The sequence below is a fragment of the Oryzias melastigma genome, linkage group LG6 (assembly GCF_002922805.2).
Source record: "Oryzias melastigma strain HK-1 linkage group LG6, ASM292280v2, whole genome shotgun sequence".
In the NCBI taxonomy this organism is placed as follows: domain Eukaryota; kingdom Metazoa; phylum Chordata; class Actinopteri; order Beloniformes; family Adrianichthyidae; genus Oryzias; species Oryzias melastigma.
In genome coordinates, this window is record NC_050517.1 from 7,348,871 (window position 1) to 7,375,359 (window position 26,489).

Genomic DNA, 26,489 nt, shown 5'->3' on the forward strand with positions numbered 1-26,489 from the left:
TGCAAACAGTTGTTATTTAACCTTTATTTTAACAGGCAATACTATTGTGATTAGATCTCTTTTTCAAGGGAGCCAAAAGGCATCAAGACAAGAGAAAAATACAGTTAGAACAATAAAGTAGAAATAAAATACAATTAAAAGGAACAGTATGACAATAGTTAAAAGGTTAATCAAGACTGGAACAGTCAGGTCAGGAGTGACATGAGCATATTTCTTTTTCAGTTTTGAACTCAAAAATACACATTGTAAACTTGAAAGAATACTTGAAATTTTGAAAAATAAATGTTTGGAGAAGGCGTTTGATCAAGTGGTCAAGGAGAGGGAAGTTTGGGGATCTTTAATGAGGATGCTGCCCCCGTGACCCGGTCTTGGTTAGCAAAAGAAAATTGATTGAAAAAAAAAAAAGAATCTTGAAAGATTGATTGAAAATTGGAAGAAAAAAAAAAGTAAATTTGAAGCTTGAATAAAAAAAGCTTGAAACCATAAAATGTTAAGTTGTAACAACTGCTGCAAGTTTGATTTTTTTTCCTATTCTTTCATTCCTCAGTTTACAGATTCAATGGAGACTTTTCACGTTTTCACTGCTGACCCTAAGTTTACGTGGGGATGGGTCTTTTAGCTCAATGGATATGATCTCCCATGACTTCCAAACATCATTTCAGCTCTAAGACACACTTTACAGACTTTTCTCAGTCTCGATCATCTTCACATTTTTCTGTCTTAAAATTCAAACCTTCACACAAGTCCAGCGTTTTAGAATGAAAGCAAAGATCTGAGATGTTTGCATGTTCAACAGTCGGCCTGCAGACATCTGATCATGACTGAGCTCGTGCACATCCACGTGCACAGATCAGTGAAGCCCACGTCTTGGCTGTATCCTCATTAGTTTGGTGTTGTTTTATGATCCATATCTGACAGTCACAGGTGAGAGTTTTCTGCAGTTTAGGGATCTGTGGACATCATAAATCTTCTCGATTTTGCCTCATTTATTGAAAACATTAAGAACTAAAGCTTTTCTTTGAAGAATAAACAAAAAAATCCTAAAACCTTTGTTGTAAATTGCCGGATCAGGCTGACGTCCAGCGCTGAAGGCCAGGTTTTATCATGGAAGGAGAAAGGTCTCGGCTGTTTGGATGATTGTTTAGTGTCATTCAGTTTGCTCCATCACAGCTGAGCCCTGGTTTATGTCTGCCTTTTTCCACAGGACACTTGTGCAATCACATTAAAGTCGTGCTGGCTGGTAGAAACGTGGCGCAGTGTATGGGATGTCTGCAAAGTGTTCCAGTGATTTGATGGAAAGTGTGGGCTGGCCGCTGCCGGGCTGATCATTGAATAAATTTAAGTCTGCGACGTTTATGACGGCCGCTGCTTAGGGGGAAGGGGCCGTCGGAGGAGACGGCATCGATAACTAGATGAAAAGAGGGGAAACGGGGAGGGAGGAGAAGGAGCAGAATCCATAGGATGAGGTTAAAGACGAGAGAAGGTCAGAGGGTTTGAGTGCGCCAGTGAAGCTGCTGCAGAGCGTAAACGCAGAAAGAAAAGCTTTCCTCTTGTGTTGAGTTCTGCGGGAGAGCCGGCTGAGTGACGGATGAACTGCTGACCAGGAGAGGATGCTTAAGGTTGGTGGACGGAGGCAGAGATGGGCTGTGGAGCGCTCTGCCCTCCAGGTAGGACACGATTCCAGCATGTGACATGCTCTTGTGTAACATTCAACATGAGGCTTTTTATTGCGATAAGTGCATGTCCTGGTTTTGTGATGAAGGGGTGGAGGGATGTGCTGTGAGGACACTCTGTCTCTGAATCCTCTTCTGAATGACATCTTTACCATCACACTTAAGAAACAGCTGGTAAAAAACACAATCCCACCTTCACGCGCGGCCGCCGGGGTTTTACTAACTGACTCCACCTTAAATAACACAAGTGATGATTACAGTAATCCCCGTGCTTTAATTAAGGAGGCGTGATTGTACCGCGGCTGCAGCACGGCTGGAGTCTGACTTCCATCATTAGAAGGAGGTGTTTTTCCATTCATTTCTGTTTCCGTATCACCAAAATATAGCAGCTACAACTCTTCTTAAAGCCAGGAGATAAAAATGAGTTTCCTTCATAAGCCAAATAGTTCTTGTTTATCTAAAGCAGTTGAAGAATTCTACTCCTGCTTTTAGATTTAGTTTGTCTTTTATTTTTTGTTCTGACCCGATCTCCAACTGCTCCCTAAATGTGTTTCTGTCTGGCTTTATCTCAGAAATTCACTTAACTTAAGAAAAGAGGAGCTGCTCCTGAGTTCATGTACATCAACTGGATGTGGGCCTGCAGTCTGATGGCTCTTCACATGTGAGGTCTGGGTGAAGTTATGAAGCCCTCAGTTTTGTACTCATTTTTTAAGCCCCCCCCCTTCAAAATAGACACATTTTGTTATCAAAAGGGTTGTTGATGTGGTTATTATCGATGAATATGGAACGCTCAAGCTTTGATACGATTCTTTCCAAAGCCGTTGCTGATATGAAATTTGAATTCTTGACCAAATTCCAGAAAAGTTGAAATCCTTTTTGAATTTAGAATCTGATAAATACTGAAAAGCTTTCCAGATAGCACGAGCCAATATTTTATTCCCTGCAGAACAAAGTGACACTGAAAGCTTCGATCCTCTTAGTGAGCTCATCTCAAATGTGATGCTGCTGCAGGTCTCAGAGTTTTTTGGGAGTGGGACATGGTTACCATGGTGATTGGGGTCCAGCATCCGCTCTTCTTTTTCAAGCAGCTTGAACATAATGAGTCGATGGGTTTCTGGAGTGGTCGTCTTAATGCTCCAGATCTCCTCCAAAGGTGAAAGCTGAAGCTCGGTGTTGGAGGAAATCTTTTTATTATAAAACTTCAGTCATTGTCCTGCTGAAACACTTGAAGACTTCCATGAAACGGACATCTGGAACAGATGCTTAAAGTCTTTGTAGAACTTTCAGCAATCATAGTTCCTCCTATGAAGGAGGTCTCCCTCCTCTTTTGCATGGAAGAGTCTGTGATTAGGGCTGTGGATCATTGCTAACATGGTGATTCGATTCGATTCACGAATCGAACCACGATTCTTACTTTTTAATATAATGTTTATTGCTATGGTTATGTCTATTTACTAGATGGATGAAAATTTAAATTATTTGTATTTAATCAACATTAATACATTTATTTAGAATAAGTGATCAGAATCAACAAAACTGATTAAAAAACACAGATTGAAAGAAATTTTGTTTGTCATTTTAAACTTTTTTTTGTCAATCTTCTTGTTCAGCAGTTACATAAACAACATAAAAAGGATGAAAATCCCTGATGTTTTAGATCATTTGACAACAAAACCTTAAAAAAATTCCCCACAGTTTTCTATCCTCAATGTTCTTTAACATTTTACGTTCTAAGCATTACACATTGGTGGAGAGCCCGTATGAAAAAAAGTTGGGGTTTTTTGGCAGCAGAATCAGCTGATTCACGTTGATTACATCCACCTTTCAGCAGCGCGAGGCTGTTTCTTCAGAATAAACTGGAGTTTCGTTAATTGCATCAAATGTTGAAGAGTTACCATAACCTAAAGAATGTAAACACTGGAGCTAAAGCTCTGATGTTAAAGCTAATTCATTTTTTTTTAAGTATGCCTGTGAGCGGAACTTCAGTCTCAGTTTCTGAAAAGAAAAAAGCTCTCGCTAGTTTTACTTTGAAAACCGGAAGCTTCACCGTCACGAAGATGTGTTTACTTCCGGTGGTGGTACCGCGGCTCTTTCGGCTTTGTTTTAGCTCGTAAACTTAAAATCCGCCGTTAATCTTCATTTCAGAGCAAAAATACATCGTCTCCAGATGATATTTTGATGATATTTTACTACAATTTACTACATTTATAAAGATTGCGAATAAGCAGTCTCGGACTTCATGAATATTTGTACTCGAATATTCAGGAGCAGAGTATTCGAGCACCCGGATACTCGTTACAGCCCTACCTGTGATTACCAACAAATGGTGTGTGTCCTTCTCAGTGACTGTACATGACAACCGGACCTAGTAAGTGAGATGTCACTTCAGTCTCCATTTCTTCACAGTACAGACAAGTTGTAGTCAGACTTCGTCAGTAAGCAATGATTGATCGGAGTCTGTGTTTCTATGGCAACTACTCTCACTAATCAGGAGTGAACTTGTTAGAAGTCCACACCCCCTCCACTGAAGCGGGCCAATCAAATCTTTAGCATGTTGGACACATAATTTCATAATTTTTTTGAGGTATCTGATTGTTCAGTTTAACTTGAATTACTTAAACTACATTGCAAAAATTACGGCTCGGTATTGATTATAATTTCCTGAAACGATTCGATTCACAATAGTCTGCATCGATTCAATTCAGATTTTTTTTTTAATATTATTCTTTCAATCCACTTAATTCAATTTTGAGTTCGCACACTTATACACATTTGTTTAGAAATCCAATCTACTATATGTTTTGAATATATTTTTATTAATCTTATACAGTTCACGTACTGTAAAATGTATCAGTGAAATAATGAGATTGTTAATATCATACTGTGTTACATGGATTCTCCTACATCAATTGTTCTCCCTCTCCTCTGGGGTGTTTCATTTTGGCCACTAGGTGGCAATCGTGCTATAGCATTACACCTTATTTCAGAACAAGAAGAAGAAAGTATGAGCAGAAAACTGTGTTTTAGACCGCAAATGGTTACTTAAGATAAATATTTCCTTAAAAGAGTTTGGAAAATTCCCACCTGTAGGTTTATAAAGATGTTCCTTTAGTCAGCAATATGTTTAGGTTTAACTATGGGAAATTCTATTATACTTTAGCATCAAGCTAGTGAACTTTAGCTTTATGTGATAAATCAATCTATATTTTTATAAATTGATTATTGATCTGTTAAGCTTAAATCGATTCACATCGATCTTATCAACCCAGCCCTAAAAAATAGCATAAATAAAAGAAGATAATCAAGAACATGTTTATTAAAAGTAGCTGAGTAAGAATGGTTATTCTGACACATAGAATGACTGAGCGATAGCCGTTTATTTTTCTATAAAAGTGTGGGAACACCTTACTGCTAAGAGATTCTGCTTCTCCAAGACACCCCTTCATAGATAATTATCACATATCTTACATTAGCTACCTTCACTATCACAAGTTGATCCAGAGACCCATAGCACCACTTCTGAAATTAAGTTTAAAAGTTCTCAGTTTAAACTATTAGTATGTTCTGTTGAGAAATAAGTAGTGATTGGATTGTTTGACCTTAGTTTTTTATTCTGTTCTTTGATTGGAGATGTTAGGTTATCGAGTGCAAAAGTTTAGTGTCAATTTAAGTTTTTTGTTTATTTTTTATTTCTTGTGGAAGTTTGTAACTCCAACACCATTGCTTTTTATTGCTTTCCAGTTTCAAATGCTTTTATTTTAATTTTAGGTGGTAAAGTTAGTAGGAACATTGAGATTGAAGATCTTGTTAAAACATGAATGTAGGATAAATGCTTTTGGTTCTGCTTTTATCAGGTTTTGCTGCTAACCCTTTAGCACCTGAGACGTCACCGGTGACGCTTAATCACAAAATCTTTAACATACTTTAACTTTTCAACCATTAACACCATAATTCCAGTAGATTCTGAAGGAGAAAAGTGGCTTTTCTCCTTCAGAATCTACTGGAATTATGGTGTTAATGGTTGAAAAGTTGCAGTAAATCAAAAAAATGATTAAATTAAATGAATAAACAGCATCAACAGACAGCAAAACTTTCTGATCTCCTCCATCATTTACACCAAAATTGTGCACTTTGTTTTTGGTTTAGTTCAACAAATATTCTCTAATATGTTTGGATTTCTCTTGTTTAGCGTCTAAATATGTTTTTTATTCACCTAGAATAAAGAAGCTGTGTTGCACTACAGCGCGGCTGGATGTTATAGCTTTGTTGATAACTTCCAGAATTGTAGGAGGTGTCACTCTGCAGGAATATTCTCCTGCAGCTCTGCGCGCATGCAGAAAGGTGCTGCACATGCATGCGCTTGCGAAGGGTGTTGATTGGGAGGATGCTGCTTCGATGGAGGCAAAGAAATGCGCAGGATGTTCACTTCATGCCCCCCGCACATTCACACGCAGATCCTCCTCTGGAAGAAGAAAGGCGTGCTGGGCTTCTGCAGAACCTGCTGAGAAGGAGGAAGCAGCATCGCTCCGGCAGGTCTCAGCAGAGGTGTTTGTGGAACCGGGAAAATGAAGGCGGTCGTCCAAAACATGAAGCGCTTCTGTTTGTGTCGCTTGTCTGTCTGGGATTATTTATTTTTTATGTTTGGGATTTTAGGACTACAGCTCAACCCTAAGACTACATTTACACTGTTTTTTTTTTCATAAAATACTAGTAAATGGTATAATTTAGACCAGGAGTGTCAAAATCAATCAGACAAGGGGCCAAAATCAAACACACCTTTGGTTGTGGACCGAACAGGATAAACATTTATTGAACACTCTAAAACTACATTTTTAAAACTTTAAAACTTTTTAACATAACTAGGACCTACAGTAGATATATAGCATTACCTGTGATAATGCTAGTGTGAATGCTGTAAGCCGAATTTGGCTGTGAAGATGCTGGTACTGATAGCTGAAGATGCTTAAATTGATAACTAAAAACGTTAAAGCTGATAGTCATCTAAACTATTAGCTAAATGCCAAATTAGCATGAAAAACAAAAAAAAAACATCTAGCATGTAGCTGATAAAATAGCTAAACTTAAAAATATCCTAAAAGACTGAAAAAAGCCAAAATCAGCCAAAACAGCAAGCATGTAACTGAAATATTAGCTGAACTCCAAAATACTCTAAAAAGCTAGCAGAATGCCCATTTTTCAGACTTTAAAACTATAACTTTTCAACATTAATATGAAAAATAAAAAGGCAGGAATATTATTTCAGAATAAATTAACTTAAACCTTAAATAACTTTCAATATTTTACTCTTCATAAAAATATATTTTGTCAAAATTATACAAGTTAGAAATGAGCGTTCGATAACATCGGGTCATTAATAACAATAAGATAAAATCATCTACTTACCCAGCGGGCCGGATCTGCCCCCAGGCCTTGACTTTGACATGTGCTTTAGACCATTTTTATCATCTGAAACACATGTGGACACAATTGTTATTTTGGTTGATGAAAGAAAAACTCACAATGGTCAAATAAATAACTTGAATCTGACATAAGTAATAATTAATAACAATTATATTCTATTCAATCACTCAGTGCCGTGTATCCCTGTGGCTTGAGGTTTGTGACTGGTTGTCATTGCCTCATTCCTCACTGTGAACTGAACTGAGTTGTCCTCTCTGAGCACACAAAGGTACACACTGGATGGCTTTTGCCCTTACGGTGCCATTTGGTTTGGTTCTTTCATACCTCTGTTCTTTTAAGAACCTCCAGTACTTTTTCATCTTCATGTTCCTCGTGTTCAGAATGACTTTGAGAAACAAGCCTTTAGTTTTTCTGCTGTTTCTTCCTGGAGTACTCTCCAAACTGAACTAAAATTGTCCTAATTTGTTTCATTAAGATTTTTTTCGTTCCTTTCTGTGCAGCAGAGACAGAGAGTTCATCCATCAATGTCTGTTTTTGATTTGTTTGTCAACTACTACACCTTGGATCTGTTACACTTTTACATTTCTCATATCGTTTTTTTTTTCACCCTATATCTGTTTTCCATTTGCTGCATTTTATAACACTAAATAACTTTGTTTAACTTTCATTTAATAATTTAGTTTAATAATTCCAATGATATTGTTTTATTTGTTTTTAATAACTATGTTTTGCGATGTTTGCTGCTGACCTCTGGGCCAGGTCACCCTTTCAAAAGAGACTTTAACCACAAGGAGTTTTTATCTGGTTAAATAAATTGTGCTCTCTTATGGGGTCCAGATGACCCCACCCTTACATTGACGTGTGATCCCTCCCATGACAAAGGTGGACAGGATTTTATATCTGCCACAGACACCAGTGAAGATAAAAAAAATTCTTGAAAAAAAAAGTTCAGCGCGGTGTCTTGTGAGGTCCAGATGACCCCACTTTTAATGTAAACATGTCTAGGAATACACAAGGGTTAACCAAGCTTTAACACAAATTATTTTGGTGTGTTTTAGTGTTAATAGGAGGGCTGTCACTTTGTCGTGTTATTCATATTTAATTAATTACAGATATTTAAGTGCGTTATTTTTTTTAATCCCGTTAATCTAATTTTGCGTCGGATCTCTACTTCCATGTTATTCACACCCAGAGGAGCATTTTATCAGGCTCACACCATAGTCATTTAAGAAAAATATTAAATAAATAATTATAACTTCAGCTTTGTTATAGGCCTATTTTTTAGTTTAAACTGTTTTTTTTATTTTTTTATGAAAGCGGACCATTAAATACACGGTGTGTCACATTGTCAAGGTAACAGCTTCACCGCGAGGCGCACACGAACTGCGCTCTGCTCTTTTTTGAGAGAGGTGATTGTCAAGAGAAGTAAAAAAAAAAAAAAAAAAGTATCATTTTTGAGGGAAAGTTTTCCCTCTTAGTGCTCGTTATTGTGCAGATAATGAAGCAAAAGTTTATTTTAAAAATAACAAAGTCTAAATAGTGGAATTCCTCCTCTGTTTCATTTCTTCCTTAGATTCTCTTCTCTGTTTCTTTTCTGCTTTTCTCAGTTTTTAAAATGATCAGATTCACCCAAATAAGTTAAAGGAAACTACAAAAATCCCTCTCTTGTTTTTAATAGGGTCTTGGTGTTGTGGTAAACTGTGGAATAAATTATAGCAACATTTGAATTATGGTATTAATAAGAAGTTTGTGTTCAACATTTTTTGGCTTGCTCAGAAAAGTCTGTTTTTTGATGTTGCATATTAGAGCACTCTGGACCTAATGTTTTATTTATTTTTCTTATTTATTGTTATTTGTTCAAGATTGAAAAAAAATAACCCTTTGGTGGTGTCAAAGTAAAGGTTGGAAGTCTTTTATAATAAAAGAAACTTAATAAAACCACCTTTTCAGTTTTTATTTTAATCTTTTATTGAGCCACAATGCCACCAACTTAAGTAAAATACCTAAAAAATAGCCTTTTAACTGCAATTATTAGGTTAAAAATCATTGCGCTTAAAATTGATTAATTTGATTAATTTTTTACAGGTCACGATTTTTTTAATTAATTAAAAAAAATAATGGCATGACAGAGCTAGTTAATAGTGTGGCTGGTTATGTGTTAGAGAGCATGTCCTTTTTTAAACATCTGGAGGTGTTTGGACTCGTTCAGTCACACGGGTTCTTTAAAGAATCATTTATCCACAGCAGCAGAAAAACTACAACACACATTCCTCTGTTACTGACAAGACAGCTGAAGCTGAAACTGTGTCTGGTGGCTTCAATTGACACATCAGAAATGGCATATTTCACAAATATTAGTAAATGATTCTTTTTCTTTTTGTCTCTCATGTGAGCAACAGTGTTTTGAAGGTGCAGAACAAAACTCTTGTTCATTCTAATTGAGTTTCATTCCAGTTTGGCTGCTCTCTTATCTGCTCTGTGAAGCCTGGTTTTCACAGATGCTCCGCCCACTCTTGTCTAAAGCTCCCAGAGCAGATCCAGTGTGAGGAAACCGTGTTTTAGGTGGAAGTGGAGTTTATTCTGTTTGCTCTCTAAAGAATGATTAAGAAAATCTCCACATAGGGGATTTAAAGTATAACCATTTAAGACTGGTTTGAGAAATATAAATACTGTGTTAAATTTCTTTTCCTGCTGTTTTGATTTTTAAAATATTGACCTGTGTTCTTCTTCTGTTGTGTTTCCTATAGTGTCTGAGCTTCAGGAGGAGGGAATAAACGCCATCAACCTCCCACTCAGCCCCTCACACTATGAGCTGGACCCTGAGGACACCATGCTGGGTAACCACTGCTTCCTAGATAGACAGATCCAGGTCTGGGTCTTTCTGAAGTGACCTCCTGATTTCATGGATACTAACTAGTGTTATAAGAATGATTTGCATTCCATAATAAAGTACTTTACATCAGAGAATCCCGCTGTCAGACTGCAGCATGTTCAATTCAGGTCATGTTAGTGAACTGTTAAAAACATAATTTCTGAAAAGCAAAATTTCTAAGGTCATCTGTTAAAAGTATTTCTTTAAATCAATATTAATAAGTATGTTTAGGAACCGGTTAGGTCAGGGTATCAAAACACTGGAATGTACCCAAACCCGGACAGATGCTTTTATGATGAAGGTTCTCATTGGTGGTTTCTAGCAGCGAATGATTCACGTTTCATGAATGACAGATGAGTGAATGATTGAGTCCATTTCTGTGCGTCCACCAGAGGAAAACGAGGTGCGGACCATGGTGGACCCCAACTCCAAGCACGACCCCAAACTGCAGGAGCTCATGAAGGTCTGGAATTAATTTATTCATCTTCTTAAAAAACTGTCTTTCAATCCTCAACATTTAGGTGTTTTCCATAGCAGAGACTTTCTTCATGTAGCACAATCATCAAATTGGTTTTCGTAGTAGGGCTGCCACGATGCGTCGAGTAATCCACGACTAATCCACTAATAAAATAGACAACTAATTTAATAGTCGATTAGTCGTCACTTTATATTATATGGAATCTGAGTGTAGTAAATGTTGTAATCACATTCTGCTAGCTTTTTGGACTAATTTGGCATTTATTAAAGTTTTTTAGGCTATTTTGGATTTTAGCTAATATTTCAGCTACATGCTAGCTGTTTTGGCCAATTTAGGAATTTTTTGTTTTTTAGGGCTATTTTGGAGTTTAGCTAATATTTCAGCTACTTTCTAGCTGTTTTATCTCATTTACGCATTTTTTAAAAGTTTTTAAAAGGGTGTTTCGAACTTTAGCTCTTTTAAAGCTACATGCTAGCTGTTTTGGCCAATTTGGGATTTTTTTGTTTCTTTTTTTAGGCTATTTTAGATTTTAACTAATATTTTAGCTACATGATAGCTTTTTTTTTTTGCTAATTTAGGCTTTTTAAAAAAAACTTTAAGGGTGTTTTGAAGTTAAGCTATTTTTTAAGCTACATACTAGCTGTTTTGGCTAACCTATGTTTTTTTCAGTTTTTTAGGCTAATTTCATTTAACTAATATTTTAGCTAGCTATCAGCTTCATCATTTTCAGCTACTAGCTTCATTGATTTCAGCTATCAACTTCAGCATTTTTAGCAATACATTTTTAGCATCTTCGGTGGCTAAATTCAGCTTGCAGCATTCACACTAGCATTATCACAGGTAATGCTATATATCTTGTTTTTTTAGTTAGTTTAAACTAGAGCTGTCAGGCGATTAAATTTTTTAATCGCAATTAATCGCATTGTCCAGATTTAACTCGCGATTAATCGCGAATTACAATGTGGCCTTTTTTTAGGAAAAAAATGTGTGCTTCATAGAATTTAGCATTTCTACAATAATTATGAAAACAAGAATGACAAAATTAATAGTTTTTATCAGAAATACTTTATTTTGTAACATTGTATTGAGATAAACTTTCTTAACAATAAAAGGCTGTAACATAAAATGCCTAACAAAAGCCCAACTGCAAGTGAAGGGCATTTTAAATTCAAAACTTCAATCAACGTTCAGTAAAATAAAATTAAAAAAACATCAAAAATAAAATTTCCATAACACTGTCATGTTCATTTTTTGTCAGGACCAAATCTTTTCCTCCTCTGTTGAACTACAGTAATAAATGAAATAGAGGTTCATCATTTCCAATTAACTTTTGTTTTTTAAAACATTAAAGACTGAGAAAAGCGGGATACTCTGTGGATAGTTTGACAGTCTGTTACTGCCGCCGCGTTCTGCAGCTCGATGCAGCAACGTGTCCAGCGGAGCTCACGCCATGAATATGCCGGCAGACAGACCGCTATGCTGGGGTTGGATCACGCTTAAACCTCCAGAACATTTGATATTTTGCATATTTTCGCGTGGCGAAAGAGGGACAGGCCACACACTCAAAGCTGAGATTTATCTTTTCATCTACAAATAACTGGCGTTGTTTGAACAACATTTAAAACGTCCCCCGGTGAGCTTGCTGTTCGGAACGTCGGGGGTCTGCAGCTCTCGGGACGCGGCGCCGGACGCGAGCCGGTACCACCAGACGTGGTACTGAACGCGAACCGGAGCCGGGTTAGAGTGCAGGAGCTCTCCAGGTCCTAGCGCCGGCCGGTTTTAGCTCGCAGCTCGGTGTTTGGAGACCCGCCCGTGATCTCGTGAGAGCAGCCGGTGAGTTAGAGGGCGATGAGGGATGCCCGCGCGCGCGGTGTGGAAAGGCACGTATGAGAAAATCCCATTGACTGTAAAAATAATGGACTTATCGAACTATGAGGTCCCCCCATTATATACAGTCTATGGAATATCCGCGATTAATGCGTCAAAAAAATTGTCGGCGTCATGCACATGTCAAATTAACTAATTAACTACGCGCTAAATCTGACAGCCCTAGTTTAAACCTAATGATGGTTAAGATGTGTGCTTTACATCCACTTTGCGCATGACCCGATTAGTCGACTAATCGTAAAAAATAATCGGTGATTAATCGACTATTAAAATAATCGCTTGTGGCAGCACTAGTTCATAGCAACAGCGTGATAGAGTATCCAACGCTCTGCTGGTCCAGTGAGACTGTATCAGCGGTCTGGTTTTGGCTGTCCAGGTGCTGATCGACTGGATAAACGACGTTCTGGTGTTGGACAGGATCATTGTGAAGGATCTAGCCGAGGATCTGTACGACGGTCAGGTTCTGCAGAAACTGTTCGGTGAGAACTCCCCCAACTTTCTCAGCTAATTTCCGCCGGCAGCTAATTTTACATTTGGATTCAGTTCCAGACGTTCGCTGAATGCTGCTGGCTATGAAGTCACGAGCCCGTCTTTGAATTGTGTTTTCAGAAAAGCTGGAAGGTGAGAAGCTGAACGTCGCAGAGGTGACCCAGTCAGAAATCGCCCAGAAGCAGAAGCTGCAGACAGTTCTGGAGCGGATCAACGACTCGCTCAAACTCTCCACCAGGAGCATTCGGTGGAACGTTGACTGTAAGGAACATCTGTGCACAGAACCTCGATTTCTAACAATGTCTAAAACTGGATGTCCGGTGAAGCTTGTTGTTCATCTGTTGGTCAGATAGGATGCAGGAATCTGGATTAGAGATCGACCCGGGCTGATACGGATTATTGATTGTCAAGAAGGCATATTACAGATATTTGGAGCCGATATTCATTTGCAGTAAAAGTCAATATATTGGCATCAGAATTTAGAATAATAATATGAGTACCACCCCAAGAACACCGTCACAGGGTGTTCAAACACGTATTTGCCTCACTAAGTGCCCGTAGGACGCACGCACCAACTACACTCTGATTATCTAGATTATCTGTCAGTAATACTCATGAGAACAGCGATAATGGACCCCTTGTGCAGTCTGGAGGATTTGGGCGGTTAAAAAAAGGAAAAATCTGTTGGACATATCTGCATCTCACCTTCTTCACCCATACATGAAAACCTAAACAATTTTAAAGATTGGCCACCACACTGAAAGGAGCTGCGTTCAGGGTTCCAAGTGAACTTGTTAAATCCATTCTTAAGCCTTTGTCTCAACTGCCTACTTAACCAGTCTTTAAAAATGTTTAGGTTTTCTTGTCCTGAACTGTGGATCTTACAGTGTTGCATGGGAAATAAAGACTGAATGAAATCCTTGGATCTGTGCCCGGTCCGGGGCCTGAAGGGCTGCGGCGTCCGCTGCAGGACTTCCTGCGGTTCTGAGGTTTAAAACGGTTTCATTGGAAGGCTAACACGAGGAGAGGGCAGCAGGAAAGTACAGAGTGTATTTAATTCTGAGGGTATAATCATAAATGGAACAAAATTGATTTTGTGAGAGCGGGCCCCACAGAAGGGCCGTATCAAATGAATTTCTTTCAAACCACATAATCATTTCTGCTGCACCTCTGGTGGAGTGGGCGTCCTTGAAAATCCATTGGCATGAGATGTCCTCAAAAATGTTGAAGTGGACAGTCAGTCACATGGAATTTAATTCATTTCGCTGCTCTTTTATGTGAGGAGTTTTCTCTTAATTCCATGTTTTGTTCCAACTTTCAACCTGCGTACAGATTCTGCTGAAAAAACGGCCCATTTAAGCGCTCGCATGGAGTGAGGGTGTCCGCTTCTGCGGGGGCTCTAAACGCCCCCCCACCCCACATGCAGCAAACTGCTAACGAGTCCTGCTTTTTTTTGTTTGTTTTTTGTGTGATTTAAGGAGGTTGGGTTCGTGTGACTCAGCCGGCCCCCTCCCGGCCGACCTTGCAGTTCCAGCATTAAATATAATTTAGAGTTTTCTGTCATTTTTGACTGAACGAACCTCGTATTTTTAATATAACTTCAAGGATTCTTTTGGTATCTCTTGTTTGTATTTACTGCTGAAGGTAGACGACCTTGCCATGTAAAACTCTTTAATTGTAAATTCCATAAAAGATAGAATAAAAAGAAACATTGTGCTTGCTATTTGGCACCCCAATGTCATTTGATTAAAAGAGAGAAACGGTAGATATTAAAAAAAAGATAAAAAAAAACTGCAGTTGTAGAAGTTTTTCTCATTTAGTGAAGGAAAATGACCAAGAATTCCATAAAACCACTAAGAGAAATTATGCTAAATTGATTTTAATTGTCCCGTCTGTTGTGTTTGTTTCAGTTTTAGCTCTGAAGGAGGAAATTGATACGTCATGATTGTCGTTTCTGGGTGATTGTAACAGAAAATCTGCTTTTTTCTGCGGAACCGTCAGTAAATCATTTTCCCTCTGTACTTTTGGAGCAGATGAAGTAAATAAAAGATCTTCTTTGTGTTGCTCTGGGACCACATGTACCAGATTTTGGGAAAATTATTTAGCAAAAGACCGTGGGGCTTTATTATACTGGGTCAACAACATGTTGGTATTTTCAAGCTTGTTTTGCTAAACCAAAATTTAAACCTTCACTTCACTTCACAAACAGCTTAAAGTGGCCTTACCATAAAAAAATCTACTTTTTAAAAGTTTTTTAGTCTATTCTACTGTTCAATCCTCACTATAAACAACCCTAAACCGGTATTTTGATCTGTTTGTTCTGAGTAATCCTCTAAAAACCTGTGGTCTCAACAGCAGCCCCTCCCATAGCCACAAAAACAAGCGGGTCCTTTCATGCTTACATCACAAGTTGAGAACCGCCCCCTCCAGTTAAAATCTGCTCCCCCAAGCTAACACGAACACCTTTCTCCACAAAGCAAGCGGTGATCAGCTAGCTTCGAGAGCCCTCCTACTCCAACTCGTACACAGTCGTGCAGATGCCGGCTGTCTGTGTTGTGAGCCAGTTTAGCGATGGCCAATCAGCGCTCATTCAATTTAACGTTTAAACTTCTTGGCATACGCCAAACAACATTCTGGTGAGGAATCTGCACGACATGTTAGCATAGATCCTGAACATATCTGAAATTGGTGCAAGCCAACAGGAGATACTGGGAAGACGACTGGATAAAGGGAGCAGACTGTTTCCTGGTGGAAAGGGTGCAGACTATTACCTGGTGACCTTGTCTCTTGAGTGCCGGTCTCCTGAACCCAGCAGCCTCTTCTCCACATTGGAAGAAGGATCCCTGAGATTTCAGGGAATCTAATTACATCGGGTCCTGGGGGTGTCTATGTCTCGGTGCTGCAGGTTCTGGTCCTCACTCTTGAGCACTGGACCTCTCTCCTAAAACTCCATCAGTTGTAGAGCCTGCTTGGGCCTTGTTTACAAAGACTCCTCCGGGACCTCCGCCTCTCTTGGGTGTCCCTCTCTTGGGCAGGGGTGGGCAGCCCCTGCCCCGCTCCCCCCTGGACCTACCGCGGCGAGGGCGGGCAGTTGTCTGTGGCATGGGGGCGGCTCTCGGGGCCCTGGCACATACCTGGGGTGGGCGGGGAGACGCTCGGTACTGCTGGGTGGTGGCGGGCTGCTCTTCTGGGGTTGGAGGGCTCTCCGGGCGTTCTTTTCTGTCCGGTCCAACAAATAGAAAAAAAGATACAAACATAATTAATATAAATAAAGTTTAGCATAAAATACAAAAGGGGTTTATGCAAATATACACCTGTTGTGACAGTAAAATTGGCTTAACACAAGAGGCTCTCAGCTCTTAGCTGTTTGCTCAGCTGTTGGACACGACAAGTTAGAGAGAGAAAAAAAAGAGCAGACTATTACCTGGTGGAAAACGCGAGGAACGAATTAGAAGACCTGATTTGAACATGGATTACTGTGCAAAGACGGAAAGGTCTGCGTATTTTTTTATTATGTATACTTAAGTAAGCTGCTGAAAAACTTAATTTCCCCAAGGATGCCATCCAAAGGGATCAATAAAGCCAAGTGTAAGTCTAACTATCTTCAGGAAAATAATCCACATGAAAGCGAAAAGGATTTTTTAAACGGACAAAATTTCAGCGCAAAATGAACCCATTGGTCATCATCATTCTGTTTTTGCCATATTTTGTGAAAAAAAGCGTCCATCCATGTGTGGTCAAAGAGGAACCTTATGTATACTAATATATTGCTTTTCTACCTGTTACAATCCTATTCACCGTGCACAAACACATTCACACACTGCTGTCTAACACTATAACCACCAGGAGGACTGTGGGGTTCAGTGTCTTGCCCAAGGACACTTCAACATATGGGTTGAAACCTGCAAGCTTCTGATCAGAGGTAGACCGCTCTACCTCTGCACCAATTCAGGATTTCTTTCAGCAGAACTGGACCTTTAGAAACAGAAAAACCTGAAAGATAAAAGTTATCTTCCAGGATAAACCACCTCAGATCATCATCCACCCTCCAGCAAATACTCTGTGGTCCTCTCCTGGTCTCCCTCTAAGCACTTGATGCCCAAGTGTCAAATCTGAAGACCGGAGTCAGGATATAAGATGACAAAATGTTAGGGTTTCTTTTAGTTCCATTTGAAGCAAAAACAGCCCCAGAAACCAGTTTGAAACTCAAACTTCTATCTGCTGTTCTGCCTGGACATCCCCTGAGATTCTGCTGAAATGACATTTGATGGAGTCATCCAGGTCTTTGGAGAACTGTTTCTGCCCTCACCTTCTGAGCGGATGAGTTTGCTCACACGCGTCCTCTCTGAGGACACGAGGAGATTGTCGTGTAAAGCTGTAAATGCACCAATTAACTGCCAGTGCTCTCCTTTGTGTTGTTTTCTGCATCAGCGGTTCATGCCAAGAGTATCGTCGCCATCCTGCACCTGCTAGTGGCGCTGTCACAACACTTCAGGGCTCCGATCCGACTGCCGGACCACGTTTCTATCCAGGTGGTGGTGGTCCAGGTGGGTGTCATTTTGTCTTTTCCTCCTAGAAGGGTCTTTGATTACTTTCTTAACTGGAAACGTTCCTGTGATGTGAGAGCTTTCCTGCAGATTCCATCTTTGAGTTTATACCCCTCTGCTTCACAAACCAGTGTCCACAAACACTCCTCTTCTTGTTTCTTCCAGAAAAGAGAGGGCATCCTTCAGTCCAGGCAAATTCAAGAAGAAATCACTGGAAACACTGAGTGAGTCCTGTTCTATTCTCATGTACAGCCCATAGAAACCTGCTGTAAAAACAGGAAGCACTCTGAAGAACAAACTCTCTCCTTTTGTTTTGGACTGAACAACTGCTTTGATACCCAAAGAAAACATCTTTAATTTTTCTGATGGGTAAATCCAAAGGATCATAGGAGGTTTTTGGTTGCAGACAAGCCATGTGTTAAATAAAGCACTGTTCCTTTCTTTATTTCACACTTTTCTCTCCTGTTAAACTCTTAAGTTCAAACCTTCATAGAAGAATACGTCCAGAATCATAGAATGAAAACAAAGATCTGATTAATATTGAGGATTCATTAGATTTGACAAACTTAACTCATTCTGCAGAGATGAATAAAGCATGTAAAATTGCACTGAAACAAATTGACAAAACAGGGACCTCAAAAAGTGAACTGAACCGACACAAAACTGGATTCAACTGCTGAAGGAGGCCGAGCAGGAAATCTCTGAAAACTCCAACTATGTTTTGATCTTTTGCAAAATCATTTGCAGTGGTCTGTTGAATATGGTTACGCAGTTTTTAGCCCCACTTTTAAAAAACTGTTTTTTTAATTCATTGTTTCTGCAGAGCGGCAGGAGTTCATTAGAAATGTATCTCTGAATTGTAGCGGAACTATTGGGATGAAAGTAATCCTACAATGAAATCCGACCATTCCTTTGTCTACACCACATGTGTCAAAGTTATTTAAGGTTTAAGCTGATTTATTCTGGGATAATATTCCTGCCTTTTTATTATTCATAATTATGTTAAAAAGTTACAGTTTTAAAGTTTAAAAAAATGGCATTCTGCTAGCTTTTGGGACTATTTTGGCATTTACTAAGAGTCTTTAGGCTATTTTTTAGTTTCAGCTACATGATAACTGTTTGGGCTAATTTAGTTTTTTTTTTTGTTTTTTTAGAGTATTTTGAAGTTTAGCTATTTTTTAAGCTACACGCTAGCTGTTTTGGCTAACCTAAGTTTTTTTTGTTTGTTTTTTAGGCTAACATTTTCAGTTTCAGTGTTTTCAGCCATCAGCTTTAGCATTTTCAGCATTCAGCTTTAGTGAGTTTAGCTATCAGCACTAGCATCTTCATTGGCCAAATTTATCTTACAGCATTCACACTAGCATTATTGCAGGTAATGCTATATATCTAGTACATAATTATGTTAAAAAGTTTAGTTTTTAAAGTTTTCAAAATGTTCTTTTCATTTGTTAAAAAAATAATTATCCTGTTTGGCCCGTAACCTAAGGAGTATTTTGGATTTTGTCCCATCATTCAATTGAGGTTGACACCCCTGGGCTACACTCTCCCCAGGTATCTTACAGCCCTTAAAAACCCCAAGCTAACATTAACGTAGGAAAAAAAACAAAGGCTTGTAATCTGAGTGCTATCCAGCTGTACTGTTTGTCTGCTAATGCATCAGAATTGTAGCGGATCAGGGAGCTTGTGTCCCGCTCAGTACAGCTGCTGTGTCACAAACCTGAGCTTCTTCAAACTGTTTTCATCTGCTCCTGATCCACAACAAACTGTATAAAGAATTATTATTATTCTATAATCCTGGGATGTTTTTTTCTTTGAAGAATTGAGCTTTGAGAGCTTAAACAAGAGAGAAAAGTGTGAACACCTACAATCTTGTGTGCAGATTTCACCTATCACAAGTTATTCTTAGAACGACGGACCACCTTATGTCAATCAAGTGGCCACACCCACAGGTTCTTAAATTCAAGTCTACAGGTGTTGTGGATATTAAAAGACAACAGAAGTGATGACAATGTTGGAATAAGACTGTGAGTCTGTTGAATTGAAGGAAGTGTGGTGGAGGATGGTTACTAAATGAACTTTTTAATGGTAGCTCAATCTGGAAGTCTTTGGTTTGCTGAGAAGGTCTTGAATGAACTCTCATAGATGCTTCCTTACTCACCACACTTATGTGGAAATGCTCTTCCTTTCATTAAGATGACAGATCTGCAGATTTACGTCCATCAGGCTGGATCATGTATATGTGACTTTCCTGCTGCGTCTCAACACGAGAGCCGAGGAGTGTAAAGAGAAGAGGGCTGTGTTCATGTGACGCCTCGTTAACTGAAAAATTAGACATTTCAAGCACACACTGTCTCACACAAGCTTGTGTTTTCCTGTGAGGCTGTCCTGCAGCCTGACAGCAGCAACCAAGGAGATAACAGCAGGCCAGCGCACAGCAGTTTGTCATGGCAGCTCGATAGACTAATAACACACACACACACAAGCGCGGTCACACTGGAAATGCTGTTATTACCACACCACCAGGACTGTTGCCCAGGCCTGCCTGCGTTTGCCATCCCAGATTACAGCGTGAAGGTGTGTGAGGGCGCTTCTGTGTGTGTTAGGCTGCCATTTCTTCCTGGCCTGCCCATTGTGATATGTTTTCCTCCGGGACTCTGGAGCTGCTGCCGCTCCATCCCCTCCAAAGTGCAAACATTATAAAAACGGACAGAGAAGCCGCACAGAGATGCACGTCTTCATTTGTTGTAATAATGCCCTGCTGCACCGCTCGTTTCCTGTTGAGATTGCTACATTGTGCTGCAGAATGTGGTCATTGTGATCGTCCCACTGATGATTCTGCACACGTGTCCATTGTTCATCAATTTGTCAGACCCGGCATCATCATTGTGTGTTTTTGTGCCACATTCTCTGCATTCCTCTGCGATTGAACTGGATATGAACGTCTTTTATTCGCTCAAGTGTGAAATTTCCTGTGTAAACAAGCAGAGGCGGCCTCCGCCTGACACATTTTATCCTTCTTTGTTTTTTTTTTTTTCCAGGGCCTTCTCTGGCAGACACGGTATGTTCTCCAGAAACAGCTTTTTTGTTTTGTTTTTTTTTTTCATTTCAGTTTAGTAACTTCTGTCTTGACCTCTGCAGAGCGCGACGCCTTCGACACCCTGTTTGACCACGCTCCTGATAAGCTGAACGTCGTCAAAAAGGTAAACGACGAGAAACGTCCTTCAGTTCAAGCCAAGTCTCTTTAAAAATCTGTCGGAATGTAAACAAATTCCCATTGAGTAAACAGAAATATTGTTCTTTCAGAAGATAGCCTGAAAACACAGTAAAAAGCAGCGTTAGCTGAATTCTCTGTTCTTAAACTCATTTTGCTCATTTAGCTATTTTTTTTACTAATATTGTCAACTAATGTTGACAAAAGTGCAAGCAAACCTATGTTTGCATGAAATGTATCTAATTATATTTGGTCTCATTTTTTTCATTTAGTATCGTACATGTTACAAATGTCTTTATAATCTCAACATTTTGCATTTCTGTGAAGACCTCCTTTCACTCCATCAACACATCTACAAGTATCATCATGGTTTTAAATTTGAGTCTTTGACTTTTTTTTGTTGTCGACATTTCTAGACATTGATCACATTTGTGAACAAGCACCTGAACAAGCTCAACCTGGAGGTGTCAGAGTTGGACACACAGGTGAGAGTCACACCTGAGATGCTGATGGAGCTCAGACGGGCGTCTGAAGCCTGATGCTTCAGGTGAGGCTGATGTGTCGATGTTCCAGTTTGCAGACGGGGTCTACCTGGTGCTGCTGATGGGGCTGCTGGAGGGATACTTTGTGCCTCTCTACAACTTCTTTCTCACTCCAGAGAACTTTGATCAGAAGGTAAAGCAGAACTCTCACATTTGAAGGATTAACACTTTCAACCCAACTAGTAAGGAGCTCCATTTCAAGAATTTATGTTTAATATATTGAAGCTTTTCCTTTTTGAAAACTCACGCTCCTCACCCCAAAACTGCTACCCCCCTCCTCTCTGTGGTGTTCTGCTGGGACAGCCCCTTTTTTGGGTTTCAGCCAGCATCCCCTCCACACACAAACACGCAGAGACGGTGCTGGCCCGGAAGAGCGGCCCCTCATCGCCTTTAATCTCCTGCTGCACAGAGAAACAGTGGAGTGCTTTACCGGCCCCCTGTGTGTGGGGGTGTTTGAAGGCCAGAAACTCTGTATCGGGGGGGCTGGGAAAGCCGCCCTGCTTCCCGTCAGAACGGATCTCCTTCTTTCTGTCAGACGGACTGAAGTCACAATCGGACCCGATTGGCAAAGCTTTAGTCCAGGGGTGTCAGACTCAATCACACAGGGGGCCAAAATCCAAAACACACCTTAGATCACAGCCCAAACAGGATAAACATTTATTCAACACTCTAAAACTACATTTTTGAAACTTTAAAACCGTATCTTTTTAACATAATTATGAACTATATACATAGTATTACCTGCTATAATGCTAGAGTGAATGCTGTAAGCTGAATTTGGTCGCTGAAGATGCTGAAATTGATAACTAAAAAATGCTGAAGCTGATGGCCACATGACATATTAGCAAAATGCCAAATTTGCCTAAAAACTTTAAAAAAACTGTTAGCCTAAACAGCTAGCATGTAGCTGAAAGAATGGCTAAACTTAAAAATAAAAAAAAAACTGAAATTTGCCAATAATGTGTAGCATGTTGCAGAAACATTACCTAAACTCCAAAAACACTTAAAAAAAACTTTAAAAAAATCCTAAATTAGCCTAAGAAGCTAGTATGTAGCTGAAATATTAGCTAAACTCCAAAATAGTCTAAAAAATCTTAGTTAATGCCAAAATAGTCCAGAAAGCTAGCAGAATGTCATTTTTTAAAACTTTAAAACACAACTTTTTAAAAAGGCAGGAATATTTTTCCAGAATAAATCAACTTAAACTTTAAATAACTTTCAATATTTTACTCTCCATAAAAATATATTTAGTCAAAATTATACAAGTTAAAAAAGGGTGCAGGATAACATCAGTCCGTTAATAATAAAATAAAATGATCTGGGGGCCAGATAGAATTACCCGGAGGGCCGGATCCGGCCCCCGGGCCTTGACTTTGACACGTGCTTTAATCCTTCCTCATGTAAAAACACAACCAGGGGAGAATGGAAGGCGTCTTCAGCGCCCCCCGCCCCTGGATTGGTTTTCCTCTTCTCCCAACTCTTTTTTTCCGCGGCAGTGGAATCGCTCAGAGAATTCCTCCGGTTTTGTTCCTCCAGGTTTTTCATTAGAGAGCATTGATTTCCGGCTCACGGCGGTCGTGTCCCTGCTGTCGTGTGTTGGCGCCGCCGTGATGGGGAGCCCTCCCTGGCATCACGGGGCTGCAGCTAACCTCAGCTGCAGCTTGAACCTCCTCTGACTGCGTTAACGTGTCCGTCTGTCTGCGCAGGTTCACAACGTGTCCTTCTCCTTCGAGCTGATGCAGGATGGCGGTCTGGAGCGGCCCAAGCCCCGACCTGAGGGTACGCCGCATGTTTGCATCACTTTGACACTCAAACCACTGAAACCCGGAAGAAGATGAGATGATTTTAACTTCAGATTTAGCTCCGGGATGCAATATTTTCATCATGTTTCTGCTGTTTTACATTCAGTCTTTTTTGTCCTCACTTATCAAAGCTTCAATGCTGCATTTATTGTCGTTTCAAGAGGGTTTTACAAAATAAGAGCATGGATGGTGGTCAGGCTGTTCCTGGTCCGAGTCTGACATCTTAACGCCGGGTTCACACCGCACATGGAAGCGCCGCAGAGGTGGAGTGCACGTAGAATCCGCTTCTCCTCCAGTTCACACTAGACACGTATTTTTCTGGGATGGTCGACAGGCGCTTCAGCTCAGCTGTGGTTATTTAGAGCTTCTACTATAAATTTAATATCGTCCACTTTGACTTGTCATCAACTGCTCTCTGCCTTTCTCTTGTTGATTGTGTTTTAGACACCCAACCACACCCCCGCTCCGTAGTCGGCCCTCTACATTAGTCTGTGTGTCTGTTTTTTGTGTGTTTACAGTGTTCTCTCACTTATTTGCGTTTCTTTAAATCCGGTTTCACGTATTTGCAGATTTTTTCTCAGTCTTATTTGTCACAAAAATGTCAACAACTCAAGATGCTTGTATGAAACTTTTGCTTCTGAAGGTGCAGCAGGAATTTCCCAGAGGGGAGTGCAGTAAAAGAGCACACCAGCCCGTCTGCTAGCACACTTACAGCTAGCCTGCATGGAGAAATGGCATCAGCTGATTTAGAAGCGGCTCGAAAATATCCTGATACTTATCATCCAGAGCAGGTGTTTCTTATGGATGAAACTGGAAAATTCTAGATAAAGATGCCCTCTCACACTTAGTTGATAAAGGAGGAAGCACTTGTTTTTTTAAGGCACAGATAAAGTTGAAACGTAGGCCTACGCAGTCTATTGTTCTGGATTTAAAAAAATCTCTTCATGTTGAGCAACACTCCAATGTTCTTTAGTAAATGTGTACATCAAGAGTTTTTGAGGAATATGGATTGGTAACAGACATTCTTCAGCCGCGCGGGGCGGGAGATGAGACGGAGACTGGGGGTTCTCTGTATTCGTGGATTCGGGGTACACCGTCAAAAGTGACACATTGAATCATTTAAAACTTCTGTCATTTGTTACATTTAAAAATATTAGTTTTCATGAAATTACATTTTTGAGTTGAGTAAACCATGATCACAAAAGTTTAATTTGATAAAAAAAAAAAACATTTATTAATGTAACAAATTACAGAACTTTTATTAATTGATCCAATGTGTCACTATTTTCAGCGTATTCGTGGAGGTCTCCTGTCCTTAACCCCCGTGAAAAATAGGGGAAAACTGTATTTTCACCTCTACAGTCTGTTTAGATACAAAAATATGATCACGTACGTTAATAGTGGTATTGGTTCTATTTTGAAAATTGACTGGATTTTCTCCTGTGTCTTGGCGTAACTTCCTGCCAGGAAAGGTGAGGATCGCTCGCGCAAAAAGCTGACCAGCCCCCGAAAGGATTGTTGTACGGGGCGAGCCGGCAGCGGAGAACTGCGGCACTTGGGGTCTGGTGTGAACTACACTATAGGTTAAGAAGGGCGTCAAATGGAAGCGGCCTCTGTTCCGTACCACTTCGTGCGGTGTGAACCCAGCACACGAGGGAAAACAATTCACGCAGAAAATGATGTTTGTGGGTCTGTCTGTGCAGTGAGTGTGAGTGCGTGTGTGTGTGTGGGGGGGGGGGGGTACATGTTTATGGATTCATCATTCCTAATGAGACTTAACAGGTTTTCCAAGAACCCAATAACACTTTTCTTCTGAGCTTTTAGTGCTAATTTGACCTTTTTTTGCCTGTTACTTTTGGGTGGCAGCAACAGTCAAAAATAAAAAAATGTTTGTTTTTTTTATAGAGATAAATGCATTTTAAAAACACAAATAAAAAACAACAGTTAAATGAGGTTCTCCAGGGTTAAAGCACAAATATCAATAAAACAAGAAAATGACACAAGAGTTGTTATGAATGGTTCATTATTTTTTTATTATTTACATTTTCCACAGAAATCTTCCTATGATGTTTTCAAACCCTTTTAGATGTCATGTTTCTGGGGTGTTGGGGTAATTCTGTCATGAATCCCTTCTAAGCGGATGCTGGTGTTTCTGCAGACATCGTGAACTGTGACCTGAAGTCCACCCTGCGCGTCCTCTACAACCTCTTCTCCAGGTACAGGAACGTGGACTGAGCGCTCCTCGCTGCACCTGAACACGCCACTTTCCACACACGTCCACGCATGCGGGAGACGCCGCAGAGACGACCTTCATGTATTTATTAGAGATTTTAAAACACGTTCCAGTTTAACTCTAAAGTGCCTTTTTGAGCTCGAGGATGCTGCGATGGAGGAGCTCCTTTTCTTTCTTGCTTTGATGCTGCAGAATACACATGAACCAAAGTCTTTCCTGTATTTAGATGTTCAGTTTTAGCTGAACTTCCATAACTGTGTTCCTCTAAAAGCGTTGCAGATGTGGGACCAGCTCAGTCTGACTGAATCGAACCGTGTCCTGACTTTTCCCTCCTTTTGTTTTGAGCATCAAACAGGTTTTATGTTCAGATGCATTACATGTAATAAACAGTTCTTTGTCTGAACAATTTCTCATTATTATTTCTGACCTCTCAAAGCAAGCCAAGAGGAATGCTTCTCCAACAAAGGAAAAATTGGGGTCAGAGTGGTTCCAATTTTGTCAGCTCAGAAAGACAAGTGAGCCTCCACCACAATTTTCTTTTCACTAAATTGATAGTTTGTTAGAAAAGCGGCGTGAAAGCTCTGTGAATGGAAGGTGACCCCGGAGTACCTCCAGAAAGATGGCACACTTTCTGATGTGTGAAATGGTTCATTCTCCTTACATTCCACAGTAACCTTTGTAAAGGGAGGGGGTATTATTGATAATGTGGAGCTGCAGAGGCATTTGGACTGACATGTTTGTGATTCCACGCTGCTTTTCAATTACTTTTGGCGTCCTCTGCCCTGAAAACAGGAGAATTAAGCGTTAAAGTCAGTTTTGTGTTGAGGATGAAGCTGAGAAACTGACTGAAGTGATCTCCTCATTTATACTACTCCCAATAAGTTAGGGATATAAAACAGCGTTTATTGTATTGGGGTGACAGACACACCTCATTTAGTGTTTTCCTCACAATAGTCTCACCATTTTCAGTGTTTTATCAAAAACATTCTAAAGAAAAACCTTCTCAATGTGGCATCAATGGTAACATTCTGTGGGTATAAAAAGCTGATTTTACCAGCAAGTCATTCAAAGTTCATCATTCAAGTAGTCATGATGTCACCTAACAGACGAACACATTGATACAAATCAATGGACGAGCAGCATCACCTGATCGTAGCATCTTCAGGAGACAGTCAGGTGTTGCAGGTGAACTTAGTGAGTCTCAAAGTGTCATCACAAGACTTGAATCACAGAGTTTGTGACAGACCACAACCATGACCAGAACCTAAGGACCTCAGACATGGTTTAGCAGATCCACACAGCTTCAGCTCGATTACCAGATGTGACGACACGTT

The 26,489-nt window shown here is 39.9% G+C and overlaps 1 protein-coding gene across 1 annotated transcript in view; it reads left to right on the forward strand.

The window, feature by feature from the left end:
* Positions 1–25,558, forward strand: part of parvaa (parvin, alpha a) — a 26,478-nt gene extending 920 nt beyond the window's left edge. Inside the window, exons 2-13 of the mRNA XM_024264235.2 lie at positions 9,842–9,931; positions 10,359–10,429; positions 12,708–12,810; positions 12,941–13,081; positions 17,252–17,367; positions 17,533–17,591; positions 20,406–20,425; positions 20,506–20,567; positions 20,995–21,063; positions 21,152–21,253; positions 22,827–22,899; positions 25,081–25,558. Of these exons, the coding sequence (XP_024120003.1) occupies positions 9,842–9,931; positions 10,359–10,429; positions 12,708–12,810; positions 12,941–13,081; positions 17,252–17,367; positions 17,533–17,591; positions 20,406–20,425; positions 20,506–20,567; positions 20,995–21,063; positions 21,152–21,253; positions 22,827–22,899; positions 25,081–25,157 (983 nt within the window). The 3' untranslated portion in view covers positions 25,158–25,558. The remainder of the gene's footprint in view (positions 1–9,841; positions 9,932–10,358; positions 10,430–12,707; positions 12,811–12,940; positions 13,082–17,251; positions 17,368–17,532; positions 17,592–20,405; positions 20,426–20,505; positions 20,568–20,994; positions 21,064–21,151; positions 21,254–22,826; positions 22,900–25,080) is intronic.
* The last annotated feature ends 931 nt before the right edge of the window (positions 25,559–26,489 follow it).